The 20,414-nt window shown below is 40.1% G+C and overlaps 1 protein-coding gene across 1 annotated transcript; it reads left to right on the top strand.

Annotated features, from left to right (window-relative positions):
- The first annotated feature begins 6,757 nt into the window (after positions 1 to 6,757).
- Positions 6,758 to 8,796, top strand: LOC145159117 (Tetratricopeptide repeat (TPR)-like superfamily protein). The gene is made up of 3 exons (XM_079078021.1): positions 6,758 to 7,120; positions 7,300 to 7,630; positions 8,517 to 8,796. Exons 1-3 carry the CDS (start codon positions 6,852 to 6,854, stop codon positions 8,619 to 8,621), a joined length of 705 nt encoding a protein of 234 aa, XP_078934147.1. The 5' UTR covers positions 6,758 to 6,851; the 3' UTR covers positions 8,622 to 8,796.
- Positions 8,797 to 20,414: the final 11,618 nt, after the last annotated feature.

Genomic DNA, 20,414 nt, shown 5'->3' with positions numbered 1-20,414 from the left:
ACATGGGCCTTACCCTATAGCCCATCCAAATATCCTAGTCCATACACTTGTTCTCAGATGCCCCAACAAGAACCCAAACACCTAAGCCCAAAAGAAAGGCCCTACTCGAAGCCCAAACAAAATTAGCGTTTTTACATAAAATGACGATTAGGGTTAAGTAAGATCACATAACCCATTAAGGACTTAACCCATTAAGGACTCTACCAGGCCAATGATACAATGTGGTCGAACATAATTCATAGCTCCAATCCGACGGTCCAAAACGTGGGTCCCGGAAAGTCCCAAACAAAAGTCTCCAAGATTACGGTTTCTTAACCGTAATTAGGGTTTCCAACCCAAAGACATACTAATTAGGTCCAAGGTTAAGTTTTTAGGATGATTAGGGTTTCACTAGGCCGGGCACCACCCACTGCCACATCAGGCGGTGGTGGTCGACGGCAGTTCACGATGGTAGCCACCACTCACGGTGGTGGTAGGGATTTTCATTGATTTTCCGGCCAAAGATTGCTCCTACAACATCACTCCCTAATAGCTACAACGGTCTTAGATGAGGGCGGCGACGGAGGGGCGACGAAAAGAACGGCAGAATGAAATAGCTACAGCGGCGGCGACGAATACCGGATAGAAATATGGTGAAGGGAAGTCAGAGCAGCACCGACAACGACTGTGTTGCGACTGTGGATGGCGACAGAAAGAAGAAGAAGACAATGGAGGAATGGTGGCAGCGGACGCACTCACGGTCGCCACTCGTTCTTGCCGGAAGGGAAGGCAATCGCGATGCTCGGCGGTTCGGTGCAGCAAGGAACGGAGGTGGTGGCATCGATTGTTCACAACAACAAGTTGGCGGCGGTTGGGGATGTGGAGTGATAAGGTGGCGGCTGGTATCTTAGGGTTAGGGTTTGGGGTGTCGTATAGAAGGAACGAAGGAGGAGGGGAATGCATGGCTTAAGTTTCGTGACTTTTCAAACAATCATTCCATTTAGACGCTTTAGTCCCTCCCTCCTAGATTTATTCAGCTTAGGTCCAAAGTTACAAAACAGCCCCCTGCTCTCCAAAAATCTTTTCATTACAGGTCCAAATATTACCAAGTAATCCCCAATTTCCATAAATTATAACATTTAACTCATTGTGACTAACACTGATAAATTATTACGGATTTAGAGCTAAAATAAAATAAATATATAAATTACATCTTGGGGTTTTGGGGCTTACTATTTATTTATTTATTTTATTTAATTTTTATTTATTTAATTTCAAACAGAATGTTACAATTCTCCCCCACTAAAATTAGATTTTGTCCTTGAAATGAATCCTTACCAATCCCAGCAAGCCAACAACCTGAGCAACAAGGTCACAACCCTGAGCATACCAGAGCCTTCCCACAGCAACCGAAACCATCCCTCGCAGGGCTCTCCAACCCGCATATGAATGAATCCCTTCACTATTCGACAATAATTCCTTGCGAATTAACCACAACTGCTCAACCTGAAATCTGAAGTCTCAAGAGGGTCTGACTCCATGACAAACCGCCCATACTGAACCAATGCTGAATCCATCCCATTAATTTCCCAACTGACTACTCAGCTTCTGATATTTGAGGTTCCCATTAGAAACAGAATCACTGACCAATTATCCCTGCAGAACTCTTACTTGACTAAGGCTCAGATAATCCTTCGAGTAGGAGACTCATCCCTGCAATGGTTAGACTCAGACGAGAGCTACGCAACAGGATCAAGTCATTTACTCTGAGATTATCTAAACCCATATGCAAGTGACCTAACATCTCCTCCGAATAACAAGCTACTCCACACTCGAGTTCCAAATCAATAATACCGCCTTGACTTACCTTGATGCCCTTTACCAATAGAACCATTCCAAGTCACAATCACAAGAGCTTGATCTATCATCAAAACTGAATCCATTCATTACCCTTGAACCCTTCGATCGATGCCCTCGGCATATAGATACCCCGATCCTCAACCCACGGAAACGAAAATTCTGCACAAAACACTTGCGATACGCGACTCGAGATCTTACCCAAAACCAACCCGATACTCATCTCATAACCCGAGATCCATAAATCTGCACTTGCATTTCACCCAAGACCTTTTGATAACGACTACCCTTGCTAGGCCGAGATATAAAGGTTCCCAAACTAACGCTGATACTACCAATCGCGCACCTAGTCCAACCACCAGGTTCCCAAGAGTCCAAATAACAAGGCTACCCAGCCTATAAACCTCTCTGCGTCACACACTGACCGCCCACCGGATTCTGCAATTCAAGATCCAAATCCTTGACCCAACGGTCTCGACCAGGTCCCACCTGTATTGCCAAAATTACACGGGCCTCGCCCACGGGTCCCACCCAACTATACCACGGAGCTACCTCGCTCATGGGTCCCACCCGCCTAGAGCTATACGGGCCCGACTCCGCTAAGGACCCCAATGGTCCTTAACCCAAAACAAAGAAATACTCATCGGTAGTCCTGGCCGGCGTGCCAAGGGCACAACTGATTTCCCGTTTACACTTATGACCATTGCCAACGTTCTTCTACTTTAGTTTGGTGAATGCTACAATCCCATCGCAGTCTTACGACACTTCAAATCGACCATGGTTACTACCCATGGCGTTACCACACCTTAACCATCACAACCCCACGCACCTGAGTCGAAACCCACATCCAACCAAGCATTCGGGTCATACTTTGAATTCTGAAACCCTCATCAGACAAGAACAGGCAGCGAGGCTCTAACACGACCCTCGATCTGGATCCATCCACAAACCTGCTATGCATAACAAGAAGATGCCGACCAGCTGTTGGGAGTTCCCTGAACACCCGCTTACAAAACCTTAATCTAAACGGCCACTTGGGTCGTCACTATTCCTGACCAGGATGCGAAACTTGCCCTAATTCCACACCCGATCCAACTCCCGAAAATTCTGAGCGATTCTCCTCCACTTGGGTTCGACGAAGCTCTTTCATCCCATAAGTCTGATGGATTCCCAACCCATCAAACCTCATATAGCATGAACTTCCTATGACATGTGCTTACCAAAACTAGCCAATCCCAACGATTTCCCAACTACTAGCCAATCCGAACGATTTCCCAACTCCCGGAATCCGGAAGAATACCCTTGAGACCTTAACCAGTCTGATTTAACTAATAGTCAGTGCAAGCATAGCAGCAAGTGAATTAGCAGAGGAGGCAATATGGCTGAAGAACTTCATTCGAGACCTTGGAGTTGTACCAACTGTAAATGAGCCAATGAATATCTTCTGTGACAATGAAAGTGCAGTTGCCTTAGGTAAGGAACCAAGGGATCATGGCAGATCCAAGCACATCGACAGAAAATATCACTTTATAAGACATCAAGTAGAAGAATGACTACTCGTAGTGAAGAGGATATCGTCAGAGAAGAACCCAGCAGATCCCCTTACAAAGGGACTCGGCAGCGAAAAGCACTTGCTGCATGCAAGGTGTATTGGGCTGAAGGACGATATTAGTTTTAATGATTAGATAGATATTTAGAAACTTGTAATAGCTAAATGTAATTGACATTTTATGATTAAATAAAAGGAGTTTTATTTATAAGTAAAGTTACTGTCTTGTATCAGTTATTTACTATTGTTTCATTTGGCATGTTTTGACTTCCAAAATAATAAGAATATTCAAACTATCCACAGTCGATGATACTTTGGAAGTAGGTTATGTAAGTAGACTGTCATGAATGGGGTTTGTAAGATTGTCTAAGGAGTTAGACATTGCAAAGGTTTGCTACAACATTCATGCGTACTCTTGAAAAAAGATTTGAGTATTGGATCAACCCACACTCACATGAATCACTTCATGGAATTTATCACGAGTGATGGTGAGATGATAATATCGTATAATCTTCAAACCAAGATATATGAGTTGGCAATTATTAGTTGGTTGTACATTGACAGTGCGAAAACGCATCAGTAACTCGATGTTATAAAACGTGTTGTTGTGTATGATTTAACTAATAGTCAGTGCAAGCATATAAGTCGAAGTTTATCTGTTCCTTTTCTCCTAATAGGATTAAAAGCGATATCTTGGGCCCCTCGATGATTTTGTTTTGACTTATGTGTCGGGCCCGGTCAGGACTAAATTGATGTGTTCAATTAAGTTCTATGTCAGACGAATCAGAAATCGGGAAACAAACTGCTGGGCAATAAGTATGACTATGTTCCATGTATTTGTCCTCATGATATCTTGAAGAACAGAGGATTATATGATCCCTTATGTAAATGGCGCGTCAGGATTCGACATTGGCTTTTAGAGAGCTACGATTGCTACTTAGGTTCTGAAGCTGCATTGACAATTATAGTTATTAGACTTATCCAAGTGGGAGACTGTTGGATTAGGCGTCTACGCCCATAACTATAATTGGTATGTACTTGACTCGATGATAGCAAGGTCCATTTGGGTTGTAACACTCTGGAACGATTTGATAGGATGGATACTTGAGAAAGAGGTTATTGTGGTTTATTAATATATTATAAGTATAATATATTAATTGAGGAATCACATTATTTAATTAGTATTGATCAATAATTAATTTGGTATTAATTTAGTGATCAAAAGAAACTAATTAAAGTTAAAGGGACTGATTAGGTAAATCAGTAATTCTTCTAGTTGGACTCATGACTCATATTGACTAGGGTTGGACTAAACTTACATGGAAGTCCATGAAAGGTTTAGCCCAAAAGGCTTATGTAATATGAAGAGTCATTAGGGTTTGCATGGTTGTGATCTTAAGCTATAAAAGAAGACCCTAACACCTAAAATCGGTTACACAAGTCCACATTAGTTGTTGCTAGCTGATTTTGAGCTCTCAAGTCCATTCTCTTGTTCTTGGTTTGTTATAAGACATTTGAGGCATCACACTTGAGGTGCTAGGCTCCTAAAGGTCAAAGACAAGCAAGCTACTACACAAGGTACTCTTCTAACCATTTTATGATTTAAATGTTACCTTGCATGCTAGTTTAGGCTTTATGCTTTGGAAAAACAATGTTGCATGTATAATTAGAGAAAACTTAGATCCAAAATATTAGGGTTGTATGTGCACCATAGGAATGTTAGAGTACATAAAACCCATCAAAATTTTCCAAAAGTTATGTACTCTATTTTATCAGTAATGAAACAAACATGTGTTTTATTTATGGATGTTGTTATCTGCTATGTCTTATCTATTCATTTTTATTTGGTAAAACAATATTTCAATTGTATGTACAAAATAACGTTCGATCCTATGTTTTCCTAGGGTTTGGATGTGACAAATTAGAGACTTCCACATTATTGGGCTAGCATTCTAAAGGACAGGTTCATCAAAGTTGGTTGCTATTTTTCGATAATAGCAAAAGGTATGTAACTTAAACTTTATAATTTTCAATATTAATTAGGGTTATTTAGTTTTCTAAAGTATGTTGCTATTATGAGAAAAACAAGACAATTTCTAGTTTGCATGTACCCATAACTGTTTATGTGAAACTATGTTGTACAAATCATGTTTGATTAATTTTATTTGGTAACCTAGAAAACCCATCAATCCCTATCTTCTCCATCATAGCACCTTTTTCGATCTGTGATATCGTAATCGAAGCGATAAAGATACTTCATTCGTTCCAAACATGAGACATCACAAATAAATTCTCCTAAGGTCGATTGGTTTTTGGATTGATTCTCTCATGTTCTTTATCTGGTCTTGAAATCTTAATATCTACGTTCGATAGTAAGGGAAAGATTCGAGATCTTATTAAGGATGATCTCGATCCTCTCATATAATGATGATTTGATGTTGTATATTTACCAACAATCTAACTTTCCAATTTGAAGGTTTAATTTGAAGATAACATTGGTATAGTATTTAGGCTTGATTGGATGTTGCAGGTTTGATTTTAAATTCATATGGATATAGAACATGTGCTTTGGAAATCTTTTAAATAAGGGTATGAGCAGTCTTATAATTCCAGATTTGATTTTGATATGATGTTGCATGTTTGCTGACAAGACCAGTGGTTTCCGTGGTTTCCGACAGGTAAGAGGTTGTGGGCTGAAAATCAAAGGTTTCTGACAAGGGACTTTTACAACATGTTTTAGTTTAGGGTTCTTGATTTAGAAGAAAGGGAAAAGAGTTATATCGAAGGGTGTGAATTAGGGGCGTCAAAGGTTGTCAGAGACAAAAAGACGAAAAAGATGAGGTCTAGAGTGTTTCTGGCAAAGTATAAAGAGAGGAACGATATGAGAAAAGAGGAAAATGGTCTCACTCTTATTGATGCATCTAATAAATTTATAAGATTTGGTGGTTAGTTGGATGTGGTTGTATATTTGATCTTTGTTAAGTAAATAATAAACAATAAATAACTTGGTTCAAAACGAAATAAAGAAGTGCAATATAATCGTTTTTTTAGGTCAGGTAAAGACCAAACGCGTAACAAAAATACATCGAAACTTTCGAGTTAAAAAAATTAAGTAGAAAACGTACAAATTATCCAGATCATAGAAACTATTCGTGTAATTTACTTTAAAAATTATCATTATGAATTACCACTTAAATAAAATAAAAAATATGTTAAAAAATATTATATTGGTTTGTAATAATTTTAAAAATGTACTTCATCACCAAAAAAACCTTAAAAATATTAATAATAAGAGCCGATTAGTCGGAGACTGATCTCTGAGTTAACTCGCGGTCCATATCTCGCCACGTAGAAAACAGAGTCCAACTCAGTTCGTTTCAACAGAGCACTCATTATTAACCGTCAACTGCACACAAAACATGTACTCCGACGACGGTGTGCGGTGGCCACCAACACCGTTTCATCCATGGCGACTCGACTCCATAAGGGGATAACCATCGCATCTTCTTCATCACCACTCTCTATTTCCAAACAATTACTAGACGAGCCCTCTCTGATCGCCATCCTTTGTCTTACCTTCTCCAAGGTCAGGCGCGCTTCGTCTTCGCCGGATGGCACATCGACGACCGCTGGAAAGCCCAAGAAGAAGACGCAGGACCGTCTTTCCGGTGTAATAGACGCTGTTAATGACAAGAAACTCCCTCCTGAACTCCGTGGCCAACGCAACAATATTAGGTATCACCGTATCATCCCCTCTCTTCTGAAATCGTGAATTATCCTCTTCTTCTCAACATTTCAAACCCAATTACTCGAAATCCGATTAACGTTCAATCAGTAAATCATTCAATTAGGGAATCCTTGTTTCAAATTAGGGTTTCAATTTGAAATCCCTAAATTTCCTCTCTGATTATCAGGTCAGAAACAGATATTATCAATGTCGTCGAGCAAAGGATTTGGCATTCAATGGAAGAAGGTCAGTTCGAGAACTTACCAGGGAAGGGCAAACCGTTAAACCTGAATAGCAATCCTCACGCCGATCCAGCTGATGACACTTTATATAGGATACTATCGAGGAACAAATGTGCACCGGAGTGGGTTGAACTCAACAAAGAAATCAGAATCGGAGTTGCTGAATGGCGATTAAGCTTGAAGAAAGCATGGGTTCGTAAGGAAAGTGGAGATAATTCCAAATGGGATGAAAATTCAGATTCTTTGAAACTTCAACTGCGCAGCATCAATGATAAGGTCAGTGATGATTGATCGATGAACCCCTGTTTGCTTAATTTTCTGATTTGTAAGCCGATTTTGCAGACTTTTGGGCGATTTTTAAACCATTTAACCTATGTAAACCCATTATTGGCTAAATTTAAGAAATAGCAACTTACTTATTTGTTTATTATAGAGTAAATTACACAAATGGTCCCTATGGTTTGGGGTAATTTGAACGTTTGGTCCCTAACTAATTTTTTTAACTCGGAAGCTCCGTATTGTTTTTGTTGTACGTTTGATCTCTGTCTTACCTAAAAAGACTATTTTGTCATTGATATTTTAATTTATTTAAATAAACACCCCAACCCTACTTCCACCTCACCTTACCTTACATACCCCACTTTATTTAAATAAAGTAAAAAATCAATGACAAAATAGTCTTTTTAGGTAAGACAGAGACCAAATGCGCAACAAAAACAAACTATAAAGACCTTTCGAGTTAAAAAATAAGTTAGGGACCAAACGTGCAAATTACCCCGAACCATAGGGACCATTCCTGTAATTTACTCTTTATTATATAATCTTACTTGTTATAGTAAAATCTATTTAAATATAGCAATGTCATGTAAATAAAAAAACTAATTGTTACCGCTGTAATTGGGTTGATTTTTCTTAGTAATTTCTCCTATTAAAAAAAAAGATTGAAAGTACAATATTATAATTGGGTTGATTTTTTGTAAGAAAAAATTGAATGTACATACATTGTGATTAAATGGGAAGAAATGAAACTAAGATGTTATGATAAAAAAAAATTAAGGAAAGTACATTATTATATCTTTCTATAACCCTAAGTATAATCCATGTTGATTTACTTTATGCTATAAAAAGAAATCAATTAAAGTACATTGCTATTTTTTGTCAGGTCTTCAGGTATAACCTAATTGTCCCGTTTGGACGTCAGATGTCCGGGTTTAAATGGGAGAAAGAAGTCGCTCGCCTCAATGAAGTAGAACAACCAAGTTCATGAACAAACAAGAATGTTTTTGTTGCCTTCATTTTATACTTTGTAGAACTATTTGCATCACTTTTTGAAATCATACATAGAAGTATACAACACATATTAATCATGGTTATGTATTAGTTAAATTTTAGTGAGAATGATCATTTATCATTTATATTATTATAATTGGCATTTTATACAACTATATAAGGGAAGGTAGATGTCTGATAGTCATGTCTTTACCTTGGTGATGTATGACATATACATGAGTATGTAATGTGCAAATAAGCTTTAATTTGTTTGATTACAATTTTGTATCATAGAAAAAATGTATGGAAAACATCATAATCGTAGGTCATGAAGATGGATCATATTTGATCTATGTTTCTTTTGATCTAAGATGTAGGTATATAAAAATAAAAGAACGATAAGAATATATAGTTGTTATGTTTTTTAATATTATAAATTTGCATCGCTGTGGTTGTCTTAAAATGAGGTTTTTTTTAATGATATTTTTTCTATACAAATATATTTTGTGCATTTAGTAAAATAGATTAGTTAGTCAAAATTATTAAGGAATGAAATATATAAAACTTGTAACAAAGTCTTTGGTATATGGGAAAAGATATGCCCCTTGTGATTTTCACCATAGAAAACAGCCAAAAACTTGTCAAAGCTAGTAGTGTTTGGGTTAAAATCAAGCAAAATAGAAGAAAAAAAATAACCATATCACTAGATATCAATATTAATTAATTTACATCAATTATATAAATAGACATCAATATTAATTAATTTATATGAATTGTATAATCAGATAATATAAATTTAATGTCTAAACATAAGTATTTAATTTTAAAATGATAATTTTTCATTATATAATAACTAATAATAAAATCTAATAATTATTTCCCTGCAAGAAAACTATTCGCCAAAAGAGTTATTTATCACCGCGACTTTGCACGGCAAACATCTAGTATAAGTAATAAGCAATAAGTAATAGATATACAACACATGATTCATGAAAAAGATCCTAGGTGTAACACCCCAATTTTCATATATACATTATATAACAAATAATCGTTCCAACATCTCCCATGATCAATTTTGAACTTACTTATAGACTAAACTACAGTGGAAGCAAAATAAAATAAAATAAAGTCTTCAAGTGAACAACTTCGGGTGTTACGTGTTTGCGGAATTCCTATGTCGTCTTCTCCTTGGGCTTTTCTCTGCCACTTGCTAAATAGTTTCCTGGGTTGCGCACATTTAAAGTTTCTAAAAGGGTAAGCCTAGGGCCTAGTGAGTTCGTGTTGCACATACATATCCATGACTTAAAAAAACATATAGTTTTATCATATAGTTTCAATAAATAATACAACAAATATATCACCCGATGACATAATTTAGGAGAACGATTAATTGTCCAGAGAATGAACCAAATGTTCATTTCCCTTCTCCTTGAGACAACTCATTTAATTACGTTAATTGCAACATTCGTAATAATTTTTATAAAAATATTTCATTTTTTTTAAATCCCCATATTGATAAGATTTTACCTTTATAAACTAATACTCAAATGTTAAAACAAGTAAATCACAAAATAACAATAATTAAAAATACTATTAATTAGAAATTTTGAAAACAGTAGGGACCGTTTATGTAGCTTATGTTTCCACGTTTAAAATAAAAAAATGAGTTTAGTTTAGGAAAAATGGAAACTGTCAAATCATATAAACTATAATGATCACTTTCGTAACTTTTAATATCATATGAAATTTGTTACACACTTTCTGGTAGAAAATTAGAACCGACAGTTTATCAAAAGATAGAGACTACTTGTATAAATATCACTTTAATTAAAAGAAAATGAGGTGAGTTTGTACATCGCATTTCAAAAAGAAAAGATAAGTGATGCATTGTGCCCGACGTATCGAACTATAGACCCTGGTACAGTCACCACCATCAACAAATGAGACGACTAATTTTCTTTTATTTATAAAGTTGGTTTAAAATTCACCATTTCTTTTACCAAAACTTAACACTTGTTTTTCACCAAATTCAGTTATTCCTTGGCCAAAGAGAGACATATGATTGAACCAAAATACGTAATGGGTTCATATAAACCTACTCAAACAACTTAATCAAGCTCAAATCGAAGAGACATACCTTAATTTCTAAAATAGCTCCGAAAACCTTCAAGAACTTCAAACCCCGATTTCTATTTTGTTTCTCCAACCTTTCTTGCAATTTTTGTAGGCATTCCACTCTATTTATCATGCATTTTATAATGCCCAAGATTGTAACCTTTCTAGTTAACCCAAAAATCCAAATTTATGACTCTAATCAAAGTGATGGGTTTTGGAATTAAAATTCCATAATTTCTTCATTTACTCCTAATTAATTCCTTAATCATAATTATAATAATACATTTAGACCATATATTTATATATTTATTTTAATTTGAGTTATCACAAACTTCCGCCCTTCGAAAAATGCCGTCCTCAGAATTTGAACTAAACAACATATTAAGGGTATTGTAACATCCCAATTTTCTAGACCAAAAATTACGTTTTAATTAAGTGACTTGTAAAACAATTTACTGAAAAACATCATTGATTCATATCATTTCATAAAACATAGTCACGTGTCTCAAACTATATCATCAAAATAGTAAAAATATGTCAGAGTACAATCCTATGGATCTCAAATGCGGAAATCATATGTGTGTGATGCGCTGCTACCGTGCCGGCTCCTTCCCCTTCGGTGAAGAAGTACATGAAACAAAACTGAAAACTGTAAGCACGAAGCTTAGTGAGTTCCCCCATCATACCACATACCATAAACATATACTGCCTATCCATCGGTATCTTTTAACCGGTATCTGATTAGCATAACCGGAAGCTGGACTTCCCTTCGGTATCTTTCAACCGGTAGCCGGGATCTGACCTCCCCTTCGGTATCTTTCAACTGGTAACCGGGAGCTGACCTCCCATTCAGTATCTTTCAACCGGTAACCGAGGACTATTTCACCCCTACCACTACCACGTAATAACATAACATGAACATACTGCTAGGCACGCGTGGGTTCTGACTACCCCTCTGGTATCTTCCAACCGGTAACCGGGGACTATTCCCCCTACTACCACTATCACATAACATCATATCATGCTAACACATAAAACATATCAGGTAGTAGGAAACCTAGATAATTATCACAAAGACAATCATCTATCAACCAACTCCTACTAGTGGGCCAGCATTGTGGCCGTAGACCCACTGCTACTGGAAGGTAACTCACCTCGTAAAGCTGAGTGTCGAATATCACGGGAAGTAATCTCTAACAGCTGCTCTGATGACTCCCGGCGATCATAATCATAATAATACTCAATCAGAATATATAACACTTCTTAGGGTAAAATGACCATTTTACCCCCTTGGCCGAACTTGAACCATTCCTAAGGCCCAATTCTAATTTATTAACCTAGTTCACCCATGTCCCATCAAAGGCTCCCTAAGGCCCACTAATGGCCCAATTTTCTAAATTGGGCCCAACACTTCAAATAGGCCTTTTCACAAGTCCAATAAGTCCTTAGCCCAAAATGAATAATCTCGAATGGCCCAATATGGCCCAAAAGGCCCAATACTTCTAATTCCAAATTCCTGGGCCCAGAACTATACTCCATAGTGGGCCACAGGGCCCAATAGTCCAGACCCAGCCCTCTAAGGCCCAAAATCCAAAGTATGGGCCAAACCGAGGCCTAAAACACGCCAAGCCCATATCTGTTGAGTACGCGGGGTGTACACCTCTGTATGCTAAGCGTACTGGCTAAATGGCGTGTACGCTACTTCCCTGTTAAGTCACTTTTCCCATTAAGTGCTTAATACTCTAATACAAAGGCTATAATTACAGATCCAAGTCCTCTTCAATGTCTTGATCCATAAAGTCGATCACTTAGGTGGCTTGCAACCCACCAAATGAGTCCAAACATTGAATAATAGCAACTAACTCCATAGGCATGGCTAGATCTCATGCATGGTTACATAAAGGCCTTAAAGTTTGGAACTTTACTGCTAAAGGAAGGCTTTAAGGTCCAACGGTGGCAACCCTAAGCTCAAAAACGAAGTTGCATGTTAAAGATCTAACATTTGGACCTAAAAAGGTCCAAATCTCCATAATCCTAGATCTAAGCTTCTAAGAGGAAAGTTGGAATCTTTATACCTCCTTTGAGTGCCAAAAGATGAAATAGTCCCAGATCCTTGAGCTCAAGATACTCAAGTTCTTATTCTTCAACTCCTCTTTTCTTCTTCCAAGATTTTCTTCACCAAAAATGAGCTCAAAAGGTCAAACACACACAACAATGGAGTATGAGGGCGTATGAGGGTTTTCTGAGGGTAAGGGGCTGGTAAGGAGGCCAGGGGGGCTATAATGGGGTATTTTGTAACACTAGTCAAAATAGGTCAATAGACAATCACATGTGATTATGCCAATCATGTAATGTGATTTTGTTAAACTAGTAATGTGATAAGAGTGCTATGTATTTCATGATAAATTCTAATACAAATATGAACTTTCTTTATGATATAACTCAAACTATACGTCCATACGATTCCAAAAATATAGAGAATGTCTGAATCCGACTTCGCATGAAGAAGTTATGATAAACCGAACACTATAAATCTCTGTAATAAAAAGAATTTAAAATAGACTTATAATTAGCTATTGGAGTCTAAAAGAGAGTTGTAGTACTTGTAAATACCTACGCGTGCATATAAAGAATGTCAAAAACGGAGTTCGTATGTGAAAGTTGCGACCTTCCGAAGGTTCAGCTATCAGAAACCCTAATTTGACTGAGTTCACGACGTGAGCACAGAACTCACGACGCGAGGAGTCATTTATCCACATCTCAGAATCTAGAAGGTGTGTGACGAGGCTACGAGGGGATAAGATCCAAACTCACGACGTGAGCAAGGATATCTCACGACGTGAGGAGTCACATGGCCTCCTTCAAAAGCTAGGGACGCAAATGGCAAGTCTACGGGATGAGCATGCATGACTCACGACGTGAGCCTTATAAAACTCACGACGTGTGGTTCTAAAATGCTTACTATAAATAGCAGGTCCGACTTCAGCCATTCTCACACCTAAACTTCTTCCCTTTCTTTCCTTTGCTGAGGCCATCTTGCATCCCGAGCCCCGACGACCTTGTACGCTGACCGTTTCTGCTTAGATTTCATAAAATCACGCTACTAGGGTGAGTTTCACGGCCCCACTTTCTAATATTTCGGGGGAAAATGCATGCTAAATATTATATATGCTTCCATTGCAACCAGACCGGCCACTGGAAGGCCGAGTACCCTCAGCTCGTGCAGGGGTCAGCATAGGGATCTGCATCTGCTTCTTTGCGTGCTACTGAGAGTCGGCCAGCGAAGGCCGAGACACCGAGGGTTCGTGGGAGAGCCTTTCAGGTGACAACGGAGGAGGTCCGTGCAGCACCTGACGTTGTGGCCGGTATGTATTCTTATTATTATTCTTTTGAGATATTTTGTGCTTATATAGTGTCGTGTATAGGTACTTTTCTTGTGAGTTCTGTACATGCCTTGGTGTTATTTTACTCGGGTGCAAGTCGATCTTTTGTGTCCGTAGCTTTTAGTCCTCACATCAGTATCCGATGTGAGGCATTGAGTCGATCTGTGAGGGTTTCTATAGCCGAAGAGCATGCAGTTTTTGCTACTGACGTGATCCGTGAGTGTACTGTGGAGATTTTTGGTGTTAAGTTTCCGATAGACCTGGTGCTGATCGCTATGGGTGATGTCTGTGTCATAGTGGGCATGGACTGGTTGAGTCGATTTGGAGCAGTGATAGGCTGCGAACGTCAGTTAGTGACTATACGAGACCCTAGTGGGGGAGTACTTACGGTGTATGGCGAGGGTACTAGGTCTGGATCAGCTTTCTGCTCAGCTGCCCGAGCGAGACAGAGTTTACAGCAGGGTTGTATGCGTTTTCTGGCGTACGTGATGGATACACGGGTTACTGCAGGGAGACCGAGTTCTATCTCCGAGGTTCCGATAGTGTGTGAGTTGCAAATGTTTTCCCATAGGAGTTTTCGGGTGTGCCCCCCGAGAGGCAGGTGGAGTTTCGGATTGATTTGATTCCGGGTGCGGCACCTATTGCCAAGGCACCCTATCGCCTTGCGCCACCAGAGATGCAGGAGTTATCCTCTCAACTCCAGGAGCTGCTAGGGAAAGGGTTCATTAGACCGAGTAGCTCACCGTGGGGAGCTCTGATCCTTTTTGTCAAGAAAAAGGATGGTTCACATCGGATGTGCATTGATTACCGGGAGTTGAACAAGTTGACGGTCAAAAACCGTTACCTACTTCCGAGGATCGACGATTTGTTCGATCAGTTGCAGGGGGCATCTTGGTTCTCCAAGATTGATCTGAGGTCCGGATATCATCAGATGAGAGTTTGCGAGGAGGATATTCCGAAGACGGCCTTTAGGACTCGTTATGGGCACTACGAGTTTGTGGTGATGCCCGTCGGGCTCACCAACGCACCGGCGGCGTTCATGGACCCCATGAACCGGGTGTGCAGGCCCATGTTGGATCGATCGGTGATTGTGTTCATCGACGATATTCCTGTGTACTCGAGGTCCAAGGAGCAGCACGAGGAGCATCTTAGAAAGGTTTTGGGGGTTTTGAGATCAGAGAGGCTATATGCCAAATTCTCCAAGTGTGATTTCTGGTTACGAGAGGTCCAATTCCTAGGGCATCTCATTAATCAGAATGGGATATTGGTCGACCCGGCCAAGATTGAGGCATTTATGCGATGGGAGGTGCCGAGATCCCCATCCGAGATCAGGAGTTTTCTGGGATTGGCCGACTATTATCGGAGATTTATCAGAGATTTCTCCAAGATTGTTGTTCCCCTCACCAGGTTGACCCGGAAGGGCGTTAAGTTTACTTGGGGTGCCGAGCAGCAGACCTCATTTGAGACTCTTCTCCAGAGATTGTGCGAAGCCCCGGTTTTAGCCCTCCCCGAGGGAGTGGAGGACTTTGTGGTTTTCTGTGATGCATCTAAATCCGGGCTGGGTGCGGTGCTGATGCAGAGAAGGCACGTGATAACATACGCATCGATGCAGTTGAAGCCTCATGAGACGAGATATCCCACCCACGATCTGGAGCTGGGGGCGGTGGTGTTCGCCCTCAAGATCTGGTGCCACTATTTTTACGGAGTCCGGTGTACCATATATACGGACCATAAGAGTCTAAAGTACTTGATGGATCAGCCCAACCTGAACATGCGGCAGCGGAGATGGTTGAATGTAGTGAAGGACTACGACTGCGAGATCTTATATCACCCATGCAAGGCTAATACGGTAGCCGACGCCTTAAGCCGCAGGGCCGAGAGCGCTCCGATCTGGGACGTATGTATGAGGATGACGGTGATGACTCCAGTCTTAGATACCATCCGAGAGGCTCAGGTGGAGGCTGTAAAACCGGAGAACCGCAAGAGAGAGCGTGTGATTGGGCAGGTTTCCGAGTTTGTGACGGACAGTCGTGGGCTTATGACTTTCCGAGGGCGGATTTGGGTGCCCTTTACAGGCGGAGCTCGGCGTATACTGATGGAGGAGGCGCATAGATCGAGATTCTCGATCCATCCCGGGGCTACTAAGATGTATTTGGACCTGAAGAGAGATTAATGGTGGCCCTGTATGAAGCAGGATGTTGCTTGGGTAGTTGAGAGGTGCTTGACCTGCCGTCGGGTCAAGGCAGAGCACCAGCGCCCACATGGTCCACTGTAGCCTCTGGAGAATCCCCAGTGGAAGTGGGAATAGATCTCTATGGACTTTATCACCAAGTTACCGAGGACCGCGCGTGGAGTTGACGCGATTTGGGTGATTGTGGGCCGGCTGACGAAGAGTGCTCACTTCCTATCTATTAGTGATAGCTCTTCTGCAGAGAGATTGGCCGAGATTTATGTGAGAGAGGTGGTATCTCGGCATGGACTGCCGATCTCGATAGTGTTGGATCGAGACGTGCGCTTTACTTCCAGATTCTGGAAGATATTTCACGAGGAGTTGGGCACGCGCCTGCATTTTAGTACTGCATACCACCCGCAGACGGATAGGCAGAGCGAGCAGACGATTCAGACGCTTGAGGACATGCTGCGTGCATGTGTCATAGACTTCGGAGGAAGTTGGGACATATACTTACCCCTGACTGAGTTTTCCTACAACAACAGGCACCATTCGAGTATTGGCATGCCTCCCTTTGAGCTTTTATATGGGAGGAGACGTCAGACTCCTATTTGTTGGGGAGAGGTGGGACAGAGAGTGATGGGTGGAACTGAGATAGTGCTAAAGACGACTGAGCAGATTCAGCAGGTTAGACAGAGATTACTGACGGCCCAAAGTCGCCAGAAAAGTTATGCGGATAGGCGACGATCCGAGCTAGAATTCCAGGTCGGAGATTTTGTCCTCCTGAAGGTATCCCCATGGAAAGGGGTGATCCGATTTAGGAAGCGGGGCAAGTTGGGGCCCCGATACATCGGTCCTTTTAGGGTGACCGCCAGGGTAGGCAGAGTAGCCTACCGGTTGGAGCTACCTGCAGAGTTGAGTCAGATTCATAACATCTTCCACGTGTCCCAGTTGAGGAAGTGTGTAGCCGACGAGATGGCAGTGGTGCCATTAGAGGACATTCAGGTGGATGCGAGCCTGAATTATATTGAGAGACCGATTGCGATTTTGGATTGGAAGGTGAAGGTTCTGAGAAACAAGGAAGTTCCCCTGGTTCAGGTCCAGTGGCAACATTAGAAGGGGTCCGAGTCGACTTGGGAGCCGGAGTAGGAGATGCGGGAGCAGCATCCAGAGTTATTTTCGGAGCATGACTTCGAGGGAGAAGTCTGATTCTAGTGGGGGAGATTTGTAACATCCCAAGTCCAGGTATACCTTGTCAACCTTGATCTATCTAGCATTTGTCCATTTTGGCCCTTTTTGGAGAAAAGGTGGTAAATGAGTACGCAGGGCGTACTAGAGTGTACGCTCACTCATATGCGTGCATTTGATGCGGAGACCATCTATTACGCTGGGCGTACTAGGCCCAGAGTGGAAACCCTAATTTGGGGTGTGACCATATATAAAGGATATGATGGCCTCATTCCTGGCCACCATTCCAGACACCAAACCCTCCTAACCCTAAATCTTCGTTCTTATAGCTTGTAAGTGAATTTAAGAGCTTGTGAGTGTAATCTTGTGTTCTTGAAGTGGAGAAGAAGCCTTGGAGAAGAAGGAGTGAGAGTCCAGGCTTTTGGATCTGAGCTTAGCTGTGTGGAAAGCTTCACATAGAGGTATAAAGCTTCAAGCTTTCTCACTCTTTTGATTTGTGCATTTATACGGAGTATTTAGGGTTTTGTCACAAGATGGAGACTTTATGAGATAATGAGTTCCAAAGACCTTGATCTACCCCCTTTTAGTGTATTTTGTGGAGTAAAGTCATAAAAATCCAATCTTGAACGGGGAAGTGAGCCATGCATGAGATATGAGCTTCATGAGGAAGGAGGATGAGTGTTTTGAGTGTTTGTGACCTAATCAGCCATACAAAGGCTTAAAGTCACTGACTTTATGGATTAAGAGATATTAGTGAGTCCAGATCTGTGATATGACCCAAGGTCTTAACTGATTAAGACCAAATATGTGAAGAGAGTGAAACTGGGACGTACGATGGGCGTAATCCCAATACGCGCAGCGTAAGGGTCGAGCATCCCCTATGCCTGCATGGCAGCCGAGTACGCCCAACGTAGAGAGTTGGTACGCGTAGCGTACTCCCTGTCGTTGACTTTCGGTTGACTTTTAGGGTTTGGTCAATTTGTGGACTTTAAGGCCATAGATGGGTAAAATGGTCTTTTTCCCTTCTGTGAGTTTGTAGAAGGGTTAGTTTAGCTTCAGTGAGAGCCTTATTAATTAGGGATTATTATTGTTGTGTTAGGCCGAGGCTAGACCGGTGATTCGAGTTCGAGATTATCCAAGTTCTTACGAGGTGATTCTTCTCACTATACTTACCTTGAGTGGTAATCTATGTGTGACCGGAGGGTCTTATGTGAATATACTGTGTATTGAGATGTCCTGCTTATTTGTCTTTGTGATATGTATGTTGTGTATTATATTGAGTTACTGAGTTGAGGGACCGGAGGGTCCATCTGAGTTGTGGGACCAGAGGGTCCCACTGAGACACATTTGACCAGAGGGTCTTATCTGAGTATAGCCATGAGAGGCTGATGAGATATGAGTGGTATTTTGGGGAACTCACTAAGCTTTGTGCTTACCGTGTTATGTGTTATGTGTTATGTGTTTTGGGTACTTCTCAGGATCACGGGAAGGCGCCGGCTTGATTGTACACACGTCAGAGATTTGAGTCATGTTTTGAGAGGATCCTGGATTTGTTATATATTCAGTTTTTGGGATATGTGTTGGATGATTTGATATTATAACACTTTTGAGATGTTTGAATTGAGAAAAATGTGTTTTTAAAAATTGAAAATTTTTGGTTGAAAATTTACGTTGTTACAGCAAAGTTTTTATAAAATATAAACTGGTTAATCTCATAAAAACCATGATAATTTGTGTTTTTTCCGTATTAAACTCAACTCTATTTTTTGACTGAAAAAGACTTTTGTATTTTTTCATTGTTTCCGAAAAAACCTTCAACTTTATATTTTTTTCCGAAAAAAACTATCAACCTTCTAACTGCTTCCAAATAAACCCTCAACGTTTTTAGTTTTTCTCGAAAAAGAACCCTCACATTTTTTAACTTTTTATGAAAAAAAAATGACTAAAGGGCCATATCATTAAAAATGAAAAAATACAAGATGTTTTTCAGACAAAAAATAAATTTGAGGTTTATTCCGGAAAAAACACAAAATATATATAAGGTCTTTTACGATATTATAAAAATTATTTTACATGAAATTTTTATCAAAATCAACTTATCTAAATTATAGGTAACTAAGTTGAAATTACCATCCATGCAATTGTAATTAATAGGAAAAATTCCAACTACAAACTTCTTTAAGAAATCAAAATTATTTCAAATAAGTTATAAATATAAAATGGATTAAATGCAAGAAAAAACACCAGAAAAGAAAAGAAAGTAAAAGAAACCTGAGATTGATCAAACCCTCGAGCAAGAAGATCAATTGAAATTAGTGTTGGAATCCTAAGTCGAGTAGGACTTGAAGACCAACCTACTTTTTTAGGAAGCTATGTTCAAGTCGTTTTCTAGTTTCCTAATTGTAATCTAATTACAAGTCGGTAGTTAGGATTATATATACATTGTTTTAGGTCGAGCTATGATCATCGGAAAACATTGTAAACACCGTGAGTTTTGAGTGATTTTCTCACAATAATCAAAGAGCTATTTTGATTAATATAACTGTGTTTACATATTCTGATCTTGAATTGGTATCAGAGCCAAGGAATCGAAGGCTGTGAGATTGATTTTGTTACCTGTTGACAAGCTAGGTCAACATGTCGGATGGTGAAGGTAGTGCACAGCCCCCTCCGGTGAGAGTGAAGGAGATTGTGTCAACCACTGTAGCGTGTCCTATGCTGAACCCAACAAATTACACGGTCTGGTCACTAAGGATGAAGGTAGTTCTCAGAATCCATAAGGCCTGGACTGTAATAGATCCTGGAACAGAAGAGAATGAAGAGAAAGATTACATTGCAATAGGATTGTTGTATCAGGCAATCTCGGAGGATCTAATCATGCAAATCGGAGATGTGGAATCTGCCAAGGGACTCTGGGAAGCGATTAAGGAGGGAT

This window comes from Lactuca virosa, chromosome 2 (assembly GCF_052849685.1).
Source record: "Lactuca virosa cultivar CGN04683 chromosome 2, Lactuca_virosa_CGN04683_v6, whole genome shotgun sequence".
Classification (NCBI taxonomy): domain Eukaryota; kingdom Viridiplantae; phylum Streptophyta; class Magnoliopsida; order Asterales; family Asteraceae; genus Lactuca; species Lactuca virosa.
This window is presented reverse-complemented; position numbering and strand designations above follow the sequence as displayed.

Bases quoted from the DNA above. Each gene is read 5' to 3' on its own strand.
- LOC145159117 (XM_079078021.1), top strand. From the start codon at position 6,852: ATGGCGACTCGACTCCATAAGGGGATAACCATCGCATCTTCTTCATCA. The intron at 7,121-7,299 runs GTATCACCGTAT...TCTGATTATCAG, and splicing joins GGCCAACGCAACAATATTAG to GTCAGAAACAGATATTATCA. The intron at 7,631-8,516 runs GTCAGTGATGAT...ATTTTTTGTCAG, and splicing joins TGCGCAGCATCAATGATAAG to GTCTTCAGGTATAACCTAAT.